The sequence below is a fragment of the Callithrix jacchus genome, chromosome 2, assembly GCF_049354715.1.
Source record: "Callithrix jacchus isolate 240 chromosome 2, calJac240_pri, whole genome shotgun sequence".
NCBI classification, from domain to species: domain Eukaryota; kingdom Metazoa; phylum Chordata; class Mammalia; order Primates; family Cebidae; genus Callithrix; species Callithrix jacchus.
The window spans coordinates 16573408-16593428 of record NC_133503.1 but is presented as its reverse complement, the minus strand read 5'-3'; the positions used below and the strand labels follow the sequence as shown (position 1 = coordinate 16593428).

Genomic DNA, 20021 nt, shown 5'->3' with positions numbered 1-20021 from the left:
GTTTGTACATTTTGAAATACGGCATTCCAGTGAAGCCTTGGTAACATAACCAGTTTCCAGTTGTATCCTGTTATTTAAAGGACAAATACTTATTGAACTTATGCAAATAATGATATTGCCATAAAAATAAGAATAGTCCTGAATAGTTTGCAAATTCTTGAAGGATCCTGTTGGGAAGAAAAGAGATGTTTTATTTTTATTACAAAAATACACTTAGGCCCGGCACGGTGGCTCAAGGCTGTAATCCCAGCACTTTGGGAGGCCGAGGCGGGTGGATCACGAGGTCAAGAGATTGAGACCATCCTGGTCAACATGGTGAAACCCCGTCTCCACTAAAACAAAAATACAAATTAGCTGGACGTGGTGGTGTGTGCATGTAATCCCGGCTAGTCGGGAGGCTGAGGCAGGAGAATTGCCTGAACCCAGGAGACAGAGGTTGCGGTGAGCCAAGATTGCGCCATTGCACTCCAGCTTGGGTAACGAGAGCGAAACTCCGTCTGAAAAAAAAAAAAATATATATATATATATATATATATATATATATACACATATATATATATACACGTATATATATGTACTTAACCAAATTGCTGTAAGTTATAAAAAGTTTAAAACAGTTTCCTTAAATCTGGAAAACAAAACATTAAAAGAACCAGCAGTGTTTCAAATAAGCCATAAAAAGTGGTTATTCTTCTTTATCAATTCAGTCTCGTGTAATTTTTGCTGTTTGATTTTGATTAGCAGTTACACAAATTTATTAGAATTTTAGATATTCAGTTCAATAGTATGAACTCAAACCTGTATTCGTTAGAGTTCATTTCATTTTTCCCATATACGTCTTTTAAGACACAGCACTTTAGAATTATAATTGGTTGCAAAGAGTTTTCAGAAAAAGTGTCAGAACAGAGTAACTGTGGATAGCAAGACTTAAAATAGCCATGGCTAAAAACCTGATGAGAGTTCATTATAATAATGACACAGTTGACAAGGAGATTTAGTTATTTCTGAACCAAAATTATGACTGGTAGCATTTATACCAAGACATACCAGATTTCTAGGCGCTTCATATAATTTTTGGAATATAAAAAGCATCTATATAGGCCGGGCACGGTGGCTTATGCCTGTAATCCGGCACTTTTGGAGGCTGAGGCGAGTGGAACACTTGAGGTCAGGAGTTCGAGACCAGCCTTATCAACATAGTAAGAACTTGTCTTTACTAAAAATACAAAAATTAGCCAGGTGTGGTTGCACATGCCTGTACTTCCAGCTCCTCAGGAGGCTGAGGCAGGAGAATAGCTTGAACCCAGGAGACAGAAGTTGCAGTGAACCATGAAAAGGATGTTTGTAAGGCCAGTCCTCTGTCCTTATAAGAGTTGTACTGGGTTTCTGGGTTGTAAATCAGTTAGGGAGGGGTCTGATTTGCCTTGATACCCTCTGTTGATATCATTCCAGCCTGTACAACAGAGGGAGATCCTGTCTCAAAAAAAAGATAAATTCATGGTGGGCATTTTCACTGATCAGAAGACATACAACTGTTTTCCGAATGGTCTTGTCAAAAATACTCAACTCATGTGAACTAAAAGGCATTGGAGTTAGGTCCTGTTTTTCTGATAAAAGATTGAATAGCTTACTTTTTCCTTAAACCAATTATCAGAGTTCTCTCATGTATTTTGGTAGAGAAATATCACACATACATAATGCACGTATAGACACGGAGACACAGAGAAGCAGATCTTACAGCCTTCATTAAGATTTCTTTGCCAGTTGTCAAATACAGTTTACACTTGAACAACATGGTGGTTAGGGGTGTTGACCCCTGTGCAGTTTAAAATATGCATATAACTTTTGACTCCACAAAAACTTAACTGCTAAAAGCATGCTGTTGACTAAAGCCTTAACTCCTTAATACTACTTAATAACTACTCAACTATTAATAGTATACTGTTGACCAATAACATAGTTGGTTAACATACTTTAGCTAGTATATTATATATATGTAGTATTGTATAGCACATATATATATTATATATGTGTGTGTATATATACACCCAGAAACCCAGTACAACTCTTATAAGGACAGAGGACTGGCCATATATGCATATATGTGTCCTGTGGCCTAATATATACGTGTATGTGTGTGTGTGTAAAATAATATATGTAATATTTTGTGTATATACATATATATGTATGTATATATATAAAATATACTACATTCTTAAGTAAGCTGAGAAAAGATGAAGAAAATCATAAGGAAGCCAGGCACAGTGGCTCACGCCTATAATCCCAGCACTTTGGGAGGCCAAGGTGGGTAGACCACAAGGTCAGGAGTTCAAGACCAGCCTTGCAGAAATGGTGAAATCCTATCTGTACTGAAAATAACAAAAATTGGCTGGGTGTGGTGGCAAGCACCTGTGATCCCAGCTACTCAGGAGGCTGAGGGAAAGAATTGCTTCAACCTTGGAGGTGGAGCTTGCAATGAGCCAAGATCGCTCCAGTGCACTCCAGCTTGGCAACAGAGTGAGACTCCATCTCAGGGGAAAACAAAAGGAAGATATATTAACTATTCATTCAGTTGCAGTGCGTCATTATAAAGGTCGTTATCTGAGTGGTCTTCGCATTGAGTTGGCTAAAGAAGAGACTAGGTGTTGCAAGTAGAAGAAAATCCACATATAAGTTGGCCCTGGCAGTTCAGACCCTGTCATTTAAAAGTAAACATAGTTTCTATACCCTCTTTACACCATCAGTCCTTCGATCACCTATTACAGTGCCCTCAAGCAATTTTAATCTGACACCACTCAGTTTGCACTTCCACAGAGATGACTCCCAGATGAAAAAAGGTATACAATTTACAAAACTTAGATCGAAACACTATACTAATTTGACCAAACAAAGAAAGGCAAAGGTAAAGGCCCAGTTAAGACTAGATGCTGGCCGAGCATAGTGGCTCATGCCTGTAATCCCAGTACTTTGGGAGGCAAGGCAGGCAGATGACTTGAGGTCAGGAGTTGAAAGCCAGCCTGGCCAACATGGTGAAACCCCATTTCTACTAAAAATACAAAGATTAGCTGGGCATGGGAGCAGGCACTTATAATCCCAGCTACTCAGGAGGCTGAGGAAGGAGAAGCACTTGAACCCAGGAGGTGGAGGTTGCAGTGAGCCAAGATGGCACCACTACACTCCAGCCTGGGCAACAGAACAATACTGTGTCTCAGAAAAAAAAAAAAACAACCCTACATCGCTAGGAAAAGCATCTTAAACAAAGGTTAGATTTGTTATACAGATTTTAAGCCAGTGTCCTTTTCATTATAAATGTTTCCAGTGATTTAGGTGCAGAGACACTTAAAAATGGAGATTTTCTTTATAGATGTAAGTTCTCTCTCTTTTTTTTTTGGAGATGGTGTCTTGCTCTTGTTGCCCAGGCTGGAGTGCAGTGCCATGGTATCAGCTCACTGCATCTTCCGCCTCATGGGTTCAAGCAGTTCTCCTGCCTCAACCTCCGGAGTAGCTGGGAGTATAGGCGCCCACCACTGTGCCTAGCTAATTTTTATATTTTTAGTAGAGACGGGGTTTCACCATGTTGGCCAGGGTGGTCTTGAACTTTGGACCTCGTGATCTGCCCACCTTGGCCTTCCAAAGTGCTGGGATTACAAGCGCAAGCCACCATACTTGGCAGATACAAGTTTCTTTTACAAAGAATTTCAAAATAGCTAAATGTCAGAAAGTCATGTTTTGGAGACTGATTTAGTTCCATGGCAGTCTTGTCTTTTTTTTTTTTTTTTTTAAAGACGGGGTTTCTTCATGTTGGTCAGGCTGATCTTGAACTCCTGACCTTGTGGTCCACCCACCTTGGCCTCCCAAAGTGCTTGGATTACAAGCGTGTGAGCCATTACGCCTGGCCAGCAGTCTTTTCAATTCAGCTTTTTTCTTAATTAGTTACTGACTTCAGGGCTGCCAAATACTTACCAGAGCTTTCCTAAGGTGGTGTTTCAGCATTTAAATGAGGTGGAATTCGGCTTTTTCCTTCAAAAGGTGAACTATAGGGCACAAAGACTGTTTGTGTGTAGCCTCTGTAAGCTGGCAGAAACTGGCTTAAGATCTGTATGTAGTAGTTTATCAGAAAAGGATGTTTGTAAGGCCAGTCCTCTGTCCTTATAACATTTGTACTGGGTTTCTGGGTTGTAAATCAGTTAGGGAGGGGTCTGATATTTGCCTGAGACCCTCTGTTGGTAGGGAGTTTAGCAACAGTGTGCTTTTTCTTAGAGCATAGGAATTTAGGGAGTCGCCACACCAGTCATCCTGAACCCTTGACCTCATAGGTAACTTTTGTTTCCTTAACTTTAAGGGTAAGGTCAGGCCCAGTGGCTCATAACCTGTAATCCCAATGCTGTGAGAGGCCCAGACAGGAGGATCATTTGAGCCCAGAAATTCAAGGCTGAAGTGAGCTGTGATTATGCCATTGTACTTCAGCCTAGGTGATAGAGTGAGACCCTGTCTCTAATTTTTTTTTTTTCTTTTAAACGAAGTCTCCCTTTGTTGCCCAGGCTGGGGTGCAGTGGTACAATCTCGACTCACTGTAACATCCACCTCCAGGGTTGAAGCGATTCTCATGTCTCAGCCTCCAGAGTAGCTGGGATCACAGGCCTGTGCCACCATGCATGGCCTTTGTCCCTAATAGTTTTTTTTTTTTTAAGTCAAAACCTTAGAATTTGTCTTAGTTGATAAAGGGGCATCTATTTTGGTTTCAGGTAACACCACAGAGCTCTGAAAGATTTTGGGAATGGCTTTCTAAAGGTCGTGTCTGATATTTCAGGCTTTGCCTGGCCCATACATAGACTGGATGGTACTTGTCAGATCCTGAATGTCATCCTCAGGAAAATAACATTCTACCGCTTTTATCTATTTTTATTCCCCCCCTTCCTACCAATGTGTGTTAGCTGGTAAAAAGTCATGTATCCTAGGGTCATAAGTTATAATTAAGACCTTGAATTCTTTAAAATATGTTTGAAAGTCTTCTCTCGGTTTAGGACATTTTAAAACTATGGCCCATTCAATAGCATGTAAGTTAGGAATTACATGCTACATTTTCAGGTCGTTCTGTTTCATAAGGAAACAGTTGAACTGTTTTTTCAGAGAAGAAAGGCAACTCAGTTAGTAGACTGTGAATATTCAGGAATCGATGCAATATTCAGGTAAAGTGGGATAGAGGAGGAGAGCAGTAGAAGCTGCATTGGTCTGTCTGTGGTATGGGAGGTAATCTTGCATTTCTAGTTTTTCATTAGCTTTTTGCAGTGAATCTTTCAAAAAACAAAAAGCTATTTTAGAATCCTGTTGTCTCTTTGAGGCTTCTGAATGCCAGTAAGAATCTCGTTCTCTCTGTGTAATTTGGAGGCTTAGGATTCAAGTGAATTTCTTGGATGAACACTGTTTTTCATCTGGAACATTCCACATCATAATTCTGAATTATTTTTGGTAAAGTCTGCCACTTTTGTAAATATTTGTAGCTCCTGGGGCCAGAAATTTTGTACATGAAAAAGGCAGGACTCCCAGAAGGCAGAGTACAATTTTTAGAAATTAGGGATCCTGTTTATATGTTGGTTCTTATGTATCTCAGGACCAAGATGGCTTTGGCTACAAGATACTCAACATAGCCAGTAACCTTCCAGTTTGTCTGACCGAGTCAGACACCTGAGGCCTTCCTCACCTTAGCCTGCAAGAGAAAGAATCCCACAGATTCCAAAAGCCTGAGTTTATACCGTTCCTGCACTCAATACATCTGGTATGAGTTAGCTTTAAAACTGCACCCCTGTATGCTAGCAGCAAATGGAGTTGTACCCATATTTCTTTCTGGCCATAATGTTGGGGGCTTGACTCAAGCCATAAAGACCTGTGTAAAGAAGGAGCAAAAGAATACAGTTCTTGCCAGTGATTTGTGAGCCACCACATTCCCAAAAGTCATGTGCCCTGCCACAGCACAGATTAATCCTAGATAGCGCAAAGTCAGATGCTCTCTCACACGCTGCCTGACTTGGTACCCTCAAAGTCAAAGAGATAGTTGCTAAAAAGAGCAGAGCTCAGACCTGACGACTTTGAACGCTTGCAGCAACATGAGGAAAATACTCCCCATAAAAGGGAGTTAGTGTTTTTTGCTGTGTTCCTTAAGTTACCTCAAGATCATCAACAGTCTCTGTCCCTTTTGGGTTGCCAGACCTGTCAAAGGACAAAATTACAACAAATTTAGCATAAGGATCTCAATTGCCTTTATTGTGATTCTAGCATCAGGCAATGCTTCATTGCAAAACGGAGAGTAAGTCTTCTTGTTGCCCTTTCTTTTTTCTTTTTTTTTTAAGACAGTCTCGCTTTGTTGTACAGGCTGGAATGCAGTGACCCGATCTCAGCTCACTGCAACCTTACGGGTCCAGGCAATTCTCCTGCCTCAGCCTCCTGAGTAGCTAGGATTATGGCGTGCACCACCATACTCAGCTAATTTTTGTATTTTTAGTAGAGATGGGGTTTCAGCCTGTTGGTCAGGCTGGTCTGGAACTCCTGATTTCTTTTTTTTGTTGTTGTTTTAAATCTTTTTTTTTAAATTTTTTATTGCATTTTAGGTTCTGGGGTGGGTACATGTGCAGAACATGCAAGACAGTTGCATAGGTACACACATGGCAGTGTGTTTTGCTTCCTTTCTCCCCTTCACCCACATTTGGCATTTCTCCCCAGGCTATCCCTCCCCAGCTCCCCGCCCCCCGGCTGGCCCTCCCCTTTTCCCCCCAATAGACCCCAGTGTTTAGTACTCCCCTTCCTGTGTCCATGTGTTCTCATTTTTCATCACCCGCCTATGAGTGAGAATATGCGGTATTTCATTTTCTGTTCTTGTGTCAGTTTGCTGAGAATGATGTTCTCCCGCTTCATCCATGTCCCTACAAACGACACAAACTCATCATTTCTGATTGCTGCATAATATTCCATGGTGTATATGTGCCACATTTTCCCAATCCAGTCTATCATCAATGGGCATTTGGGTTGATTCCAGGTCTTTGCTAGTGTAAACAGTGCCGCAGTGAACATTCGCGTGCATGTGTCCTTATAGTAGAACGATTATAGTCCTTTGGATATATATCCAGTAATGGGATTGCTGGGTCAAATGGAATTTCTATTTCTAAGGCCTTGAGGAATCGCCACACTGTCTTCCACAATGGTTGAACTAATTTACACTCCCACCAACAGTGTAAAAGTGTGGAACTCCTGATTTCAAGTGATCCACCCACCTGAGCACTCTCAAACTGTTGGAATCACAGGCGTGAGCCACCATGCCCGGCCCTTGTTGCTTATTTTAATTTCATACTTGATCACCTTATCATTATTGTCTGTAGTGATTTTTCAGTTGACTCTTAAATTTCTTGAAAACTTGCATCTGATCTGTCTCCAATTTTTATACTTCTTTCACTTGTCTAATTATATTATGGTACCTCCTCAAAAATTTTAATAGTGTTGACAGAGAAGAACAAGAATGGCCACCAATGTAAATGGAAATACGGTGTTTTTTTTTTTTGGAGACAGAGTCTTACACTGTCGGTTAAGCTGGAGTACAGTGGCACTATGTCGGCTCACTGTGACCTCCACCTCCCAAGTTCAAGCAATTCTCCCGCCTCAGCCTCCCAAGTAGCTGGGACTACAGGCATGTACCGTTTGTGTATTTTTAGTAGAGATGGGGTTTCACCGTGTTGGCCAGGATGGTCTCGATCTGTTGACCTCATGATCTGCTGGCCTCAGCCTCCCAAAATTCTGGGATTACATGAATTAGCCACCACGCCCAGCCCATGAGAACTTTTAATGTTTCTGTGATTGTGCCTTTTTGCTTGAGGCACTGTTTTTTTAGTTGTTAAGGAACTAGTCATGTACTTTGACTTTAAAGGTTTTTTTTTTTTCCTAGAAGCGAATGTAGAATTGATACATTCTATTTCAGCATCTTAGAGAGATTGTCATATGGTTTTTCTTCCTTGACCTGTTAGTTGGTAAGTTACTGTGTGTTTGGAAAGACTCCCCCTTGGTTGTGGCATTGTAGTGGTAACATGCTGCTGGGGATTCCATTTGCTAATATTAGTATTTTCTCCGTAGATCTCATAAGTGAGATTGGCCTATAGGTTCGTGTGTACTTCTGATATCCTTAACAGATTTTTTTTTACATATATAAACATGATTCTGACTTTATAAAAAGTTTAGAAGTTTTTTGTTTTTTGTTTTTTTTTGAGATGGAATTTCACTCTGTCGCCCAGGCTGGAGTGTGCAGTGGTGCAGTCTTGGCTCACTGCAACCTCTGCCTCACAGGTTCAAGCAATTCTCCTGCCTCAGCCTCCCAAGTAACTGGGATTACAGGCACGTGCCACTACTCCCAGCTAATTCTGTATTTTTAATAGAGACAGGGTTTCACCATGTTGGTCAGGCTGGCCAAACTCCTGACGTCAGGTATCCACCTGCCTTGGCCTCCCAAAGTGCTGGGATTACAGTGTGAGCCACCACGCCTGGCCAGAAGTTTTCTTTATTTCTTTGAGGGTTTCTTTGTTTTTTTTGTTTTTAGAGTCTATGGAACGAGTGCATTCTTTGACATTTTGAATATATTCTGTAGAATTAAAACAGACTGTTGTTCTACTTTCTCTTAATCTGTGACTCGTTATGTTTTTTCCCCCTTTTTTCTTGATTTGAACTAACCACTATCTGTCTTCCCTCCTTCCCTTCCCCCACTTGTTTTCCTTCCTCCTCCTCTACCAAAGAAACAGCTTCTTCTCTTCTACAAGTCTACTTATATGTTTTGAAGAGGTTATTGTTGTTGACATGTTCTCTTACCTAATCTTCCATTTCGTCTATGCCTTACTCTGGCTGTTTTATTCTGACCTGGCTTTCAATGCACTAATTTCTCTCTTCAACTATATTTACTTAAAATGCTATCTATCTAGCCAGTCTTACTGTATTTTTCCATTCTGGAACTTGCATTTGATCTTCTACTTCTTGGATACAGTTCTCAATCTAGTCTTTGATTTCTCTAAACATGCTAATTGTTATTTTAGAATTCATGTTGATAACTTCACTGTGTGAAACCTCTGTAGGTTTGTTGCTGTTGTCTGTTACTTCTCTTGTTATGGTTTTCTATTGTTGCCTTAAGTTGTTGTTTGACTAGTTATTTTTGATTGCGTGTAAGTCATCGTATACGAAAATTTTGAGATTCTGTGTGATGTTATGTTTCTCTATAGAGGACCTTAATTGGTTTCTTGAAGAAGAGTAAAAACAACAGCACCTCACATTCAGGGAGTTAAACTCTCTATGCTGGGCTTCAGTTCCCAGGTGGTCCAGGTCCAGTTTGCCGCCTTTACTTCAGTGGCATAGTCTTCAGGGACTCACACTAAAGCCTGAGGTTCACCATCTCCTTTCTTCTAGGGACTTCCTAGGGGAACTGTTGTTACCAGTGTGGCATGTATCCTTCCAGGTCTTCTCTTTGAATTTGTATGTATCCATGGGCACATACGTGTGTGTACCTATGCATACTTTTAGAAATGATTTTGTGTCTTGCATGTTTTAAGTAAATAACATCATTGTATGTATGATTTTGTAACTCACTTTTCTTGACTTAATGGCATTTCTTGGGTGAGCTTTCCATTTCATTACAGATTGAGCTACCTCTTTTTTTGGTGGGGATAGTCGTAGAGTATTTTGTAGAACAAATAAGTAATAGTTTATTTAACCATTCTCTTGGGGACAAAGTTGAGAGTGTCTCTAGGTTTTTTTCTGTGTATGCTGAATATTCTTGTATATGCCCTATTTAGATACATGAGGGTTTATAGAACAGTATGAAAAAGTGATGACAGATTATATACATTTTTTATTTTAATAAATACTGCCAAATTGCTCTCCTAAGTTCACCAGCAATAAGTGATAGTATGAGTTCTCACACATCGGCCAAGCACAGTGGCTCAGGCCAGGCACAGTGGCTCACGCCTGTAATCCCAGCTCTTTGGGAGGCTGAGGTGGGCTGATCACCTGAGGCCAGTAGTTCAAGACCAGCCTAGACAACAGGGCAAAACCCTGTCTCTACTGAAAATACAAAAATTAGCTGGGTGTAAAAGTGGGCGCCTGTAATCCCAGCTACTCGGGAGGCTGGGGCAGGAGAATTGCGTGAACCTGGGAGGTGGAAGTTGTAGTGAGCTGAGATCACGCCATTGCACTTCAGCCTGGGTGACAGAGTAAGACTGTCTCAAGAAATTAAAAAAAAAAAGGATTTTCACACGCATCCTCACCAATGCTTGGTATTATCTGATTTAAAAGTTTGCTAATATTACAGGGGAAAAAGATACTGTCTTGTTTTAAATTTTAGTGAGACTTAGATTATTTGTATATGTTTTTTGAACATTTCTTATTCTTCTGGTGTGTTAACAGTCTTTCATTGTTTTCTCTGCTGTGGAGTTATTTTTGTTGTAGTGGTCTCGGGTTAAATTATAATTCATGGTGGGGTGCAGTGGCTCACACCTGTAATCCCAGCATTTTGGGAGGCCAAGGGAAGCAGATCACTTGAGGCAGGGAGTTTGAGACTAGCGTGGCCAACATGACAAAACTCTGTGTCTTTTAGATGCAGAAAAATTAGGCTAGACACGGTGGCTCACACCTATAATCTCAGCTCTCTGGGAGGCAGAGGCGGGCGGATCACAAGGTCAGGAGATCGAGACCATCCTTGATAACACTGTGAAACGCTGTCTTTACTAAAAATACAAAAAATTAGCTGGGTGTGGTAGTCCCAGGTACTCTAGAGGGTGAGGCAGGAGAATCACCTGAATCCGGGAGGCGGAGGTTGCGGTGAGCCAAGATTGCTCCACTGCACTCCAGCCTGGACGACAAAAAAAAGGAAGAAAAAGCAACACAAAAATTAGCTGGGCATGGTGCCACATGCCTGTAATCCAGCTACTCGGGAGGCTGAGGCACAAGAGTCACTGGAGCCCACGAGGCAGAGGTTGTAGTGAGCTGAGATCGCACAATTGCACTCCAGCCTAGGTGACAGAGGGAAACTGTCTCAAAAATAAAAATAAGTAAAATAAAAATAAATTACAATTGAAACTGTATCTCAAGCTTTAATCTAAGAATGGGTACTTTGATTCTTACAGATGCTATACAGTGTGATCAGATTTAAATGTTAAGATAAAGAATAGGTAGGTATTGTTAAAGAGAGTGTGTTTTTGTTTCTTTCCTATCCTATCTCGGAAGCTCAGTATAAGTACATAAGGAGGGATAGGCATAGGAAAGAAACTGAATTATTATTATTAAAATTTCATTTTTTCTTAGACACATAAACCTCAGACATCACGACCCAATCTCATCAAACCAGCTGCCCAGTGGCAAGATCTGAAAAGATTGGGAGAAGAAAGGCCTAAAAAGTCTAGAGCAGCATTTGAATCAGATAAAAGCCGCTATTTTTCAGTGTATAACAACCCATTGTTTGATTCTGGGGCACAGGATGATTCTGAGGATGACTACGGTGAATTTCTGGATCTTGGGCCTCCTGGAGTCTCTGAATTCACTAAGCCAAGTGTCCAAACAGATAGAGAACCCAATCCTGGACCGAGTCGTAACCAAGCAGCAAATGACATTGTCAGCCCCAGATCAGAGCAGAAAGTAGTCATCTTGGAAGAAGGTAGCCTTCTTTACACAGAAAGCGATACTTTGGAAACTCAGAACCAGTCATCCGAAGACTCAGAAACAGAGCTGTTATCAAATCTGGGAGAGTCATCTGCTCTGGCAGATGATCAGGCCATCGAAGAAGACTGCTGGCTAGATCATCCTTACTTCCAGTCTCTGAACCAACAGCCCCGTGAGATAACAAACCAGGTTGTTCCTCAGAAACGGCAGCCTGAAGCAGAGTTGGCCCGCTTGTTGTTTCAACATGAATTCCCCGGGCCAGCTTTTCCAAGGCCAGAACCCCAGCAAGGTGGGATTTCAGGCCCCTCTTCTCCTCAGCCTGCCCATCCTCTAGGAGAGTTTGAAGACCAACAGTTAGCAATTGATGATGAAGAGGCAGGTCCAGCCTTTCCAATGCAAGAATCTCAAGAGCCGAATTTGGAAAACATCTGGGGCCAAGAGGCTACAGAGGTAGATCAAGAACTTGTTGCACTATTAGTGAAGGAAACGGTAAGTTTTATTTAATCAAGTAAATAATTGTAAACACTACATATACTGATTGATTTTTTTTTTTCATTGCAAAAAAAAAAAAGTTTGTATATGTGGACTTCGTTTTCTTTAGAGGTATATATCTAGATATACAGAATAGAAGAGAAATGCTGAAGACTTGACAATGGAATCAGCCTTTCTTTACTATACTTAACCTTTCAGGAAGCTCTCTGCGATTCTAACTTCATATCGTGGTTGTCTAGTGCTGTTGTACCTGCAGTCCCTCTTTTTTTTCAAAGGCCTTGAGTTCACTCCAGTTGCAAACCCTTAAAGCAGGTTTATTGAATTACCTAGACCTATCCTATGGCAGTCACTAGCCCCTTGTGGCTGTTTACATTTAAATGTCTTACCGTTAAATAAAATTACAACTGGCAGTTTCCATTGGCACCAGTCACCAGTCACATCTCATGTAGCCACATGAGGCTGACAGCTTTACCTCATCATCAAGCATAGAGGAGAATGTTTCTGTCATCATACAGAGCTCTTTTAGTGCTGATATTAAGCATAACACAAGGTATTAAATCCAGTAGCCACTGTTTCCCTTCCAACAAGTCCCTTAACCCTGCTTTACCCAGGTGTTTTTTGTTTGTTTGAGATGGAGTCTCGCCCCATCACCCAGGCTGGAGTGCAGTGGCGCAGTCTCGGCTCACTGCAACCTCCGCCTCTTGGGTTCAAACGATTCTCCTGCCTTACCCTCCCTAGTAGCTGGGATTACAGGCACCTACCACTTCGCCCAGCTATTTTTGAATTTTTTTTTTTTTTTTTGGTAGAGACGGGGTTTTACCACGTTGGCCAGGCTGGTTTCAAATTTCTGACCTCAGGTGATCCACCCCTCTCGGCCTCCCACTGGGATTACAGGTGTGAGCCACCGTGCATGGCCGCCCAGGTGTTTTTTTATCTAGCCACTAGATTGTGTGCTGCTTGAGGACCCTTATGGGATTGTGCCTTATTTGTGTTTCGATTTCCTTTTCCTAGACAGCTGCTCAGTATTTGTTGAAACAATAATGAATGGATCTGTAACATGGGGACAGAGAACCAGATCTCGAGACCTTTCTAGACCTTGTCTTCTGTGTAGACAGCTTGATCTGGGAACGAGTTTTGAACTTGAAGACACACACAGACCTACTACACAGCCCTTTTCTAGTCTTTAGTCATTTTATTATACTTTTTGCCATCTGTCTTGTATTGCCATTTGAAACCATTCTAGTTAATGAAATGTAAATTATGTTCTCATTTGTTTCTAGGAAGCAAGATTTCCAGATGTAGCAAATGGGTTTATTGAGGAGATAATTCATTTGAAGAATTATTATGATCTGAACGTGTAAGTATACTACCATCGTTTTTTTGTTGTGGTGGTGGTAAAATATATATAACATAAAATTTGTCGTTTTAATCATTTTTAAGTATACAATTCAGTGTTAAGTAAATTCACATTATTATGCAACTATCACCATCATCCATCTCCAGAACTCTTTCATCTTCTCAAACTGAAACTCTGTCCCCATTAAACACACTCCCCATTCCTCTCCCCAGCCAGTGACACCCACCATCCTACTTTCTGTCTTCATGGATTTGGCTACTATCAGGGACCTCGTGTATTTGTTCTTCTCTGACTGGCTTATTTCACTTGGCATTATGTCTTTTTTAGTGACCCTGTTCATTCTGACATTAGTCATATACACACTGTTTTCTGCATCTTATGGAATACTGCATGGTTATAGAATTATGAGGCTGATTTTCTGAGCATTGATACTACCTGTGTTTTAGTCAAGATGTTCAAATACATTTTCTTCCCTAGAATTGTAACAAAAAATATTCCGCAACCACTCTGTTTGGAGAAATACGTGGAAGCATTTCTTAATTTTTATTATAAAAGGGGTAAATCTGGGCCAGATCCCAGCACTTTGGGAGGCCGAGGCAAGAGGAGTGCCTGAGTCCCTGAATTTAAGGCTGCAGTGAGCTATATTCCTACTACCGCATGCCAGCCTGGATGACAGAATGAGACCATATCTCTATTAATACATACGCTTTTTTAAAAAGTAAGTTTTCCTGAAGAGTATAAAAGGAAAAATAAGTCATAATTTTCCCCTTCCTCTGATCTGCAAAGGTGAAACAGTTGTGTAAGAAAAAAAAATTTTTTTTTTAAGATGGAGTCTCATTCTGTTGCTCAGGCTGGAGTGCAGTGGGGCAGTCTCAGCTCACTGAAATCTCAGCCTCCCGGGTTCAAGCAATTCTCCTGCCTCAGCCTCCTGAGTAGCTGGGATTATGGGCGCATGCCACCATGCCCGGCTAATTTTTGTATTTTTAGTAGAGATGGGGTTTCACCATGTTGGTCAGGCTGGTCTTGAACTCCTGACCTCATGATCTGCCCTGCTCGGCCTCCCAAAGTGCCGGGATTACAGGCTTGAGGTACCACACTCAGCCTAGTTGTAAATTTAAACAAAATAGACAGTTCACTAAACACCTTTCCTCAAAGTTCATGTCTCATACTAAAACTGTCAGTCCAAGGGTGCAGGCGAGTTTCTTCTCTGCCAATGGTGAGAAGGAAGGGTCCCTTTCCAGGTACTTAGCCCAATGTAGGTACTTTTTTCTAATTTGTACAATGACACTGTTGGAGCTGGTAGTGGCCTTGTCTGATCCCACCACCTCTGTACAGAGGCAACCACTGTCATCAGATATTTATTTATTTATTTATTTATGAGACAGAGTCTTGCTTTGTTGCCCAGTCTGGAGTGCAATGGTGTGATCTTGGTTCACTGCAACCTCCCGCGTATAAGTGATTCTTCTGCCTCAGCCTCCTGAGTAGCTGGGATTACCGGCATGCAACCTCACGCCTGGCTAATTTTTGTATAGAGATCTTGTTTCACCATGTTGGTCAGGCTGGTCTCGAACTCCTGACCTCAGATGATCCAACTACCTTGGCATCCCAAAGTGATGGGATTATAGGCATAAGACACCACGCCCGGCCTGTCATCAGATTTAAACAGAACTGCATTCAGGTTTCTTAGTGTATCTATCTCTTTAGCCTCTTAATCTCACTTACTTTTTTAAAAATATCATTAACTTTCCCCATCCAGCAGTTTCAAATATAAAAAGTTGAAAGACTGTGCAATGAATACCATGTGTCTACCATCTAGATTACTATCTGACATTCTGCTGTAAAGATTTTTACTTCGTCTTTAAAAAAAAAATGTTACTGTGGACTTAAGAGTTTTTAAGTGTTGTTTTAGATCAGTCACAATCATTTTCTTTTTGTTACTGAAATTGTCCCAGATATGACCAGCAGTGTCTTTTGGTCTGATGCCTTTAGTCTTTGAGTACTTCCTTGCTTCCTAATATACCTTGTTGTCCCAGGCTTACCTTGAATTCTCTGCCCAGAACCTGAAATCATTCTCCGAGAGACCCAGCTTTCTTAGAATGAGGATTGATATTTTTAAACGTCTCAGGGCTAGATGTGCTCACCATTGCTACTGGCGTGTCATCTCTCTAGGTCCTTTCAAGGGACAGACCAAGGAAATATTTTGGTTGGTAGTTGTTTTTTGTTTGTTTGTTTGTTTGTTTGTTTTTGAGATGGAGTCTTGCTCTGTCACCCAGGCTGGAGTGCAGTGGTGTGATATCAGCTCACTGCAACCTCTGCCTCCTAGGTTTAGGTGATTCTCCTGCCTCAGCCTCCTAAGTAGCTGGGATTACAGGCGCCTGCCACCACACCAGGCTAATTTTTGTATTTTTAGTAGAGACAGGGGTTTCACCATGTTGGCCAGGTCTCAGACTCCTGACCTCATGTGATCCACCCGCCTCAGCCTCCCAAAGTGCTGGGATTACAGGCGTGAGCCACCACACCAGCAAATTTTTGTACTTTCAATAGAGACGGGGTTTCGCCATGTTGGCCAGGCTGGTCTTGAATTCCTGACCTCAGGTGATCCACCTGCCTCAAACTCCCATAGTGCTGGGAATATAGGTGTGAGCCATGCACCTGGCCTTTCCTTAAGCTTTATAAATTTTACTTAACATGCTTCTCAGTAAGGCAAAACCGTTAAGCACATAGGCTACCAGGCCATAGATTGGTGATATTGATCAGTTCTAGAAATTTTGTAGCTATTTCCTGTCTTGTGTAACTTCACCCACATCTTCCATGTCTCTAAATCCACCTCTTTGAACTCAGCTCACTGCAACCTCTGTCTCCCAGGTTCAAGCGACTCTCCTGCCTCAGCCTCCCGAGTAGCTGGGACTACGTGCACGTGTCGCCATACCCAGCTAACTTTTTGTATTTTTAGTAGAAATGGGGTTTCGCCATGTTGGCCAGGAAGGTCTCCATCTCTTAACCTCGTGATTCGCCTTCTTGGTCTCCCAAAGTGCTGGATTATAGGTGTGAGCCACCACACCCGGCCCAAGTGTAATCTCTTTTTAACCCATCCACTGTGTTACTGTATTTCAGTTATGTTATTTTAGCTTTTAATTCTCTTGGTTATTTTCCTAGAGTTTTACTCTTTGCCTGTATTTTTAATTCTTTTTGTTTTCTTTAAACAATAACATACCTTCTCTTCTTTTTTTTTTCTTATTGTTAACAAATAGTTGGTATTTTCTCAAACAATAACAGCTTCTATGTGAGTTTGATTGTCCTGATGTGTTAGGTTCTTGGGAATCGTATTCCGTGTTTCCTGCTGGCTCCCATGGTGCCTTGCTCTCTTGTGTGTTCTAAGTTTGACTGTAAGCTCACGTGTTGAGGTCTTGATAGAGTTGGTTTCTTTAGAGAGGATTTGCTTTTGCTTCCTGCAAGTCCCCAGAGGCATGTTAAGTAAAATTTATAAAGATTAAGGAAAGGCCAGGTGCGTGGCTCACACCTGTAATCCCATCACTATGGGAGGCTGAGGCAGGGGGATCACCTGAGGTCAGGAGTTCAAGACCAGCCTGTCATGCTTCTTTCAAGTCCCCAGGGGCAGTGTTAGTTTGAAACTGCTTTAGATTCCTGTCTTGAAGTTTTTGCATTACTCACTTTTTTTTTTTTTTGAGACGAAGTCTTGCTCTCTTGCCCAGGCTGGAGTGCTGTGGTGCTATCTCGGCTCACCGCAGCCTCCATCTCCCGGGTTCAAGCGATTCTCCTGCATCAGCCTCCCACCACACCCAGCTAGTTTTTATATTTTTAGTAGAGCTTTATTTTTTATAGCAGTTTTAGGTTTACAGCAAAAGTGAGCAGTGATGACTACCTTTTTTACAATGAAATATTTCTTGTAGGCTTCCAGTCATCTAAAAAGCAACTTATATGTGTGGATTGCTTTAACAGTTCTTCAACAGTACTGAATTAGGATGTTATTTTTTTGTAGTTGTTAACTAGGCATAAGGTAGTCTAGGTGACATATCTTTGGTAATTGGCTGTGTTTTTCATATATTTATTTACTGATTGTATCTCCCTTGCATGTGAATTGTTTACTTCTCTCTTTGAATTCCTTTTTTTGGGGGGTGTTTTTCTAGTTATGAAATAATACGTGTTTAATTACAGAAAATGTAAATGATAGAAAAAGTATAAACTTAGCTTATTTATATAATAGTGATTTGAATGCCAGATACCATGTTTTAGTATTTTTTAACAACTTAACCTCATATAAATTGAGTATACTTTAATACTTCCCTCCCCTTCTGTGAATGAACATGTTTTAAATATATCTTTAAGATTATCTGTAAAAATCACTAAAATATAATCAAATTGACACCTGTTAACAGTTCTGTTCTCCTACTTCCTAAGTCTCACACATGCACTTATTTTTAGGGACTTGCTGACTCTCTGTGCTTTTTGCGTCACTCAGAAGCAAACATTGATCCTTAAACACATAAAAATTCCCATGAAATTGAAAAAGCAAGGGAATGTGCAGTAATTGTATTGCATCTTTTCAAGCCAATCTTGTTTTCCTGACACTGCTTTTCTTTCCATTAGTCCCTGGGCTCCTAGGACAATGTTAATTTCACAACTAAACTAAAATGTTGTTGATGTAATCTGGAAGTGAGGCCCAAAGCTGAGTAGAGCAGGCTGGGATTTTGTTGTAGCTCAGTCTCAGTTGCTTTATGTGCGTCTTTAAATGACCTTCAGATGGAACCATCTGGCCTTTTCTGTCACCAGGCAGGAGTGCAGTGGTGCCATCTTGGCACACTGCAGCCTCCACCTCCCAGGTTCAAGTGATTCTCCTGCCTCAGCATCCCAAGTAGCAGGGATTATAGTCATGTGCCTCCACACCCAGCTAATTTTTGTATTTTTAGTAGAGACAGGGTTTCACCATGTTGGCCAGGATGGTCTCCATTTGTTGACCTTGTGATCCACCTGCCTCTGCCTCCCAAAGTGCTGGTATTACAGGCATGAGCCACCGTGCCCAGCATCTGGCCACTTTAAGCAGCGAGGGCCTATTCATCAGAGAACTTCACATGGCAGGTAATATATTCTGGCTGGTTAACTTAGACCTTTCACTCACACGTGGTCAACTTCAGCTGGATGAAGGCAGCAACAACTCTCAGAGTTGCAGTGTTGGATTAGTAGCCTGACTTACTTTTACAGGAGTGCCTTCTCTAGATCTGCTAGCATGTCAGGTCAGCTCAAGCATGAGATCACGTGAAGAGCTGGACAGGTTGAAGTTTAACCCAGGCTTCCCCACTGCTTTTGCCCCGGAGTGCAGATATTAGAACAGAGGCTACCACTTGTTTCTGTAGAAGAAAAACTTTGTCCTTTATTTTCTGTGCCTCCAAATGTCACTTAACCTTCAGAAGAATTCCATTGGTAAGCATACTGAAGGGATTAAACTAGAAGTGAATTTTGACAGTTTCTAATGAGAGCTTCTGATTTCTGCTGTGTGGAACTTCATATCTATAACATTTCAGTATCTGAAGTTCTTAATATTGTTGAAAATACGAATTGGGAAGAGATGACCCTCTCAAACATGTTTTGTTTTGTTTTGTTTTGTTTTGTTTTGTTTTGTTTTCAAGAAATCATATCTACTATTTCACCTGTATATCATCTAGGGGTGTACTTATGTATCGTGTAATTGAGAAAACACATAAAAACAGACAATTTTAAAGCTAGTCTGTGTCTGGTTTGTAACCATGTTGAATATGCACACGTAATGAGTTGTCTGGAACTCAGGCCTTTCCCCACAGACGGGATTTTTGCTGGTGGCTAATTCTCAGGTCAGCCTTCAAAGATTTGCATAACCTTAGTGCACACTAGTAAATTCTAGGACAGGGAATTACCACTGATGACAGTGGTTTTAAAGGAAAATGTACTCAGAATTCTTATCTCTCTGTAATAGGAGGAGGATGCTGCTTTTTTCTCTGTTTGGGCCTCTGACGTTGTGTTCTGTAGACTGGGCAGGCTGTGGTGGTAGGGAAAGTGGGAGCTTAGAGATAAAAAGCATATGGGACTCGTGGAAATAACAACAAAGGGAAATGCATTGAGTTGTCAGGATGAGGGAGAGGGCTTTGACATGGGGCCCTGGCAGGGGTTGCAGAATAAACGAACTTCTCCAAACCATTCCCCAAACACTGGCACCTGGGTGAGAAAAGGAGCTGGAGCTGGGCACTTTTTCTCTCCTCCCTTTTCTGCCAGACCTCCTACCCTACTATTATAGGCCTTACTATTGACATCTGGCAAAAGAGAACTGGTAAAAAGGGAGATGTGTGAGAATTGCAAGTGTGACACCTACAGGGCTCATCCTAGGAATCTCCTGGAGTAGGAGGAAGAAGTAGAGAGAAGAGGAAGTTCGCATTACCCTCTGAGCAAAGAAGCTTCCTTGCTACTGAATGTGGCTAGAGCTGCACGCCACCCACGCTGTCTTTAC

At 41.4% G+C, this 20021-nt stretch overlaps 1 protein-coding gene across 28 annotated transcripts in view; it reads left to right on the top strand.

Annotated features, from left to right (window-relative positions):
- The window catches only part of LOC108589316 (E3 ubiquitin-protein ligase RNF216), a 103157-nt gene that overhangs the window by 24513 nt on the left and 58623 nt on the right, over positions 1-20021 (top strand). For 18 of the 28 annotated variants that reach the window (XR_013530281.1, XR_013530279.1, XR_013530280.1 and 15 more), the window contains exons 4-5: positions 11323-12165; positions 13449-13525. Coding sequence is in view for 15 of the 28 variants with exons in the window: in XM_054248798.2 (XP_054104773.1) it covers positions 11323-12165; positions 13449-13525 (920 nt within the window). In the remaining 13 variants the exon portion in view is untranslated. The remainder of the gene's footprint in view (positions 1-11322; positions 12166-13448; positions 13526-20021) is intronic. The other 10 variants (XR_013530305.1, XR_013530303.1, XR_013530304.1 and 7 more) reach the window with 1 other exon arrangement.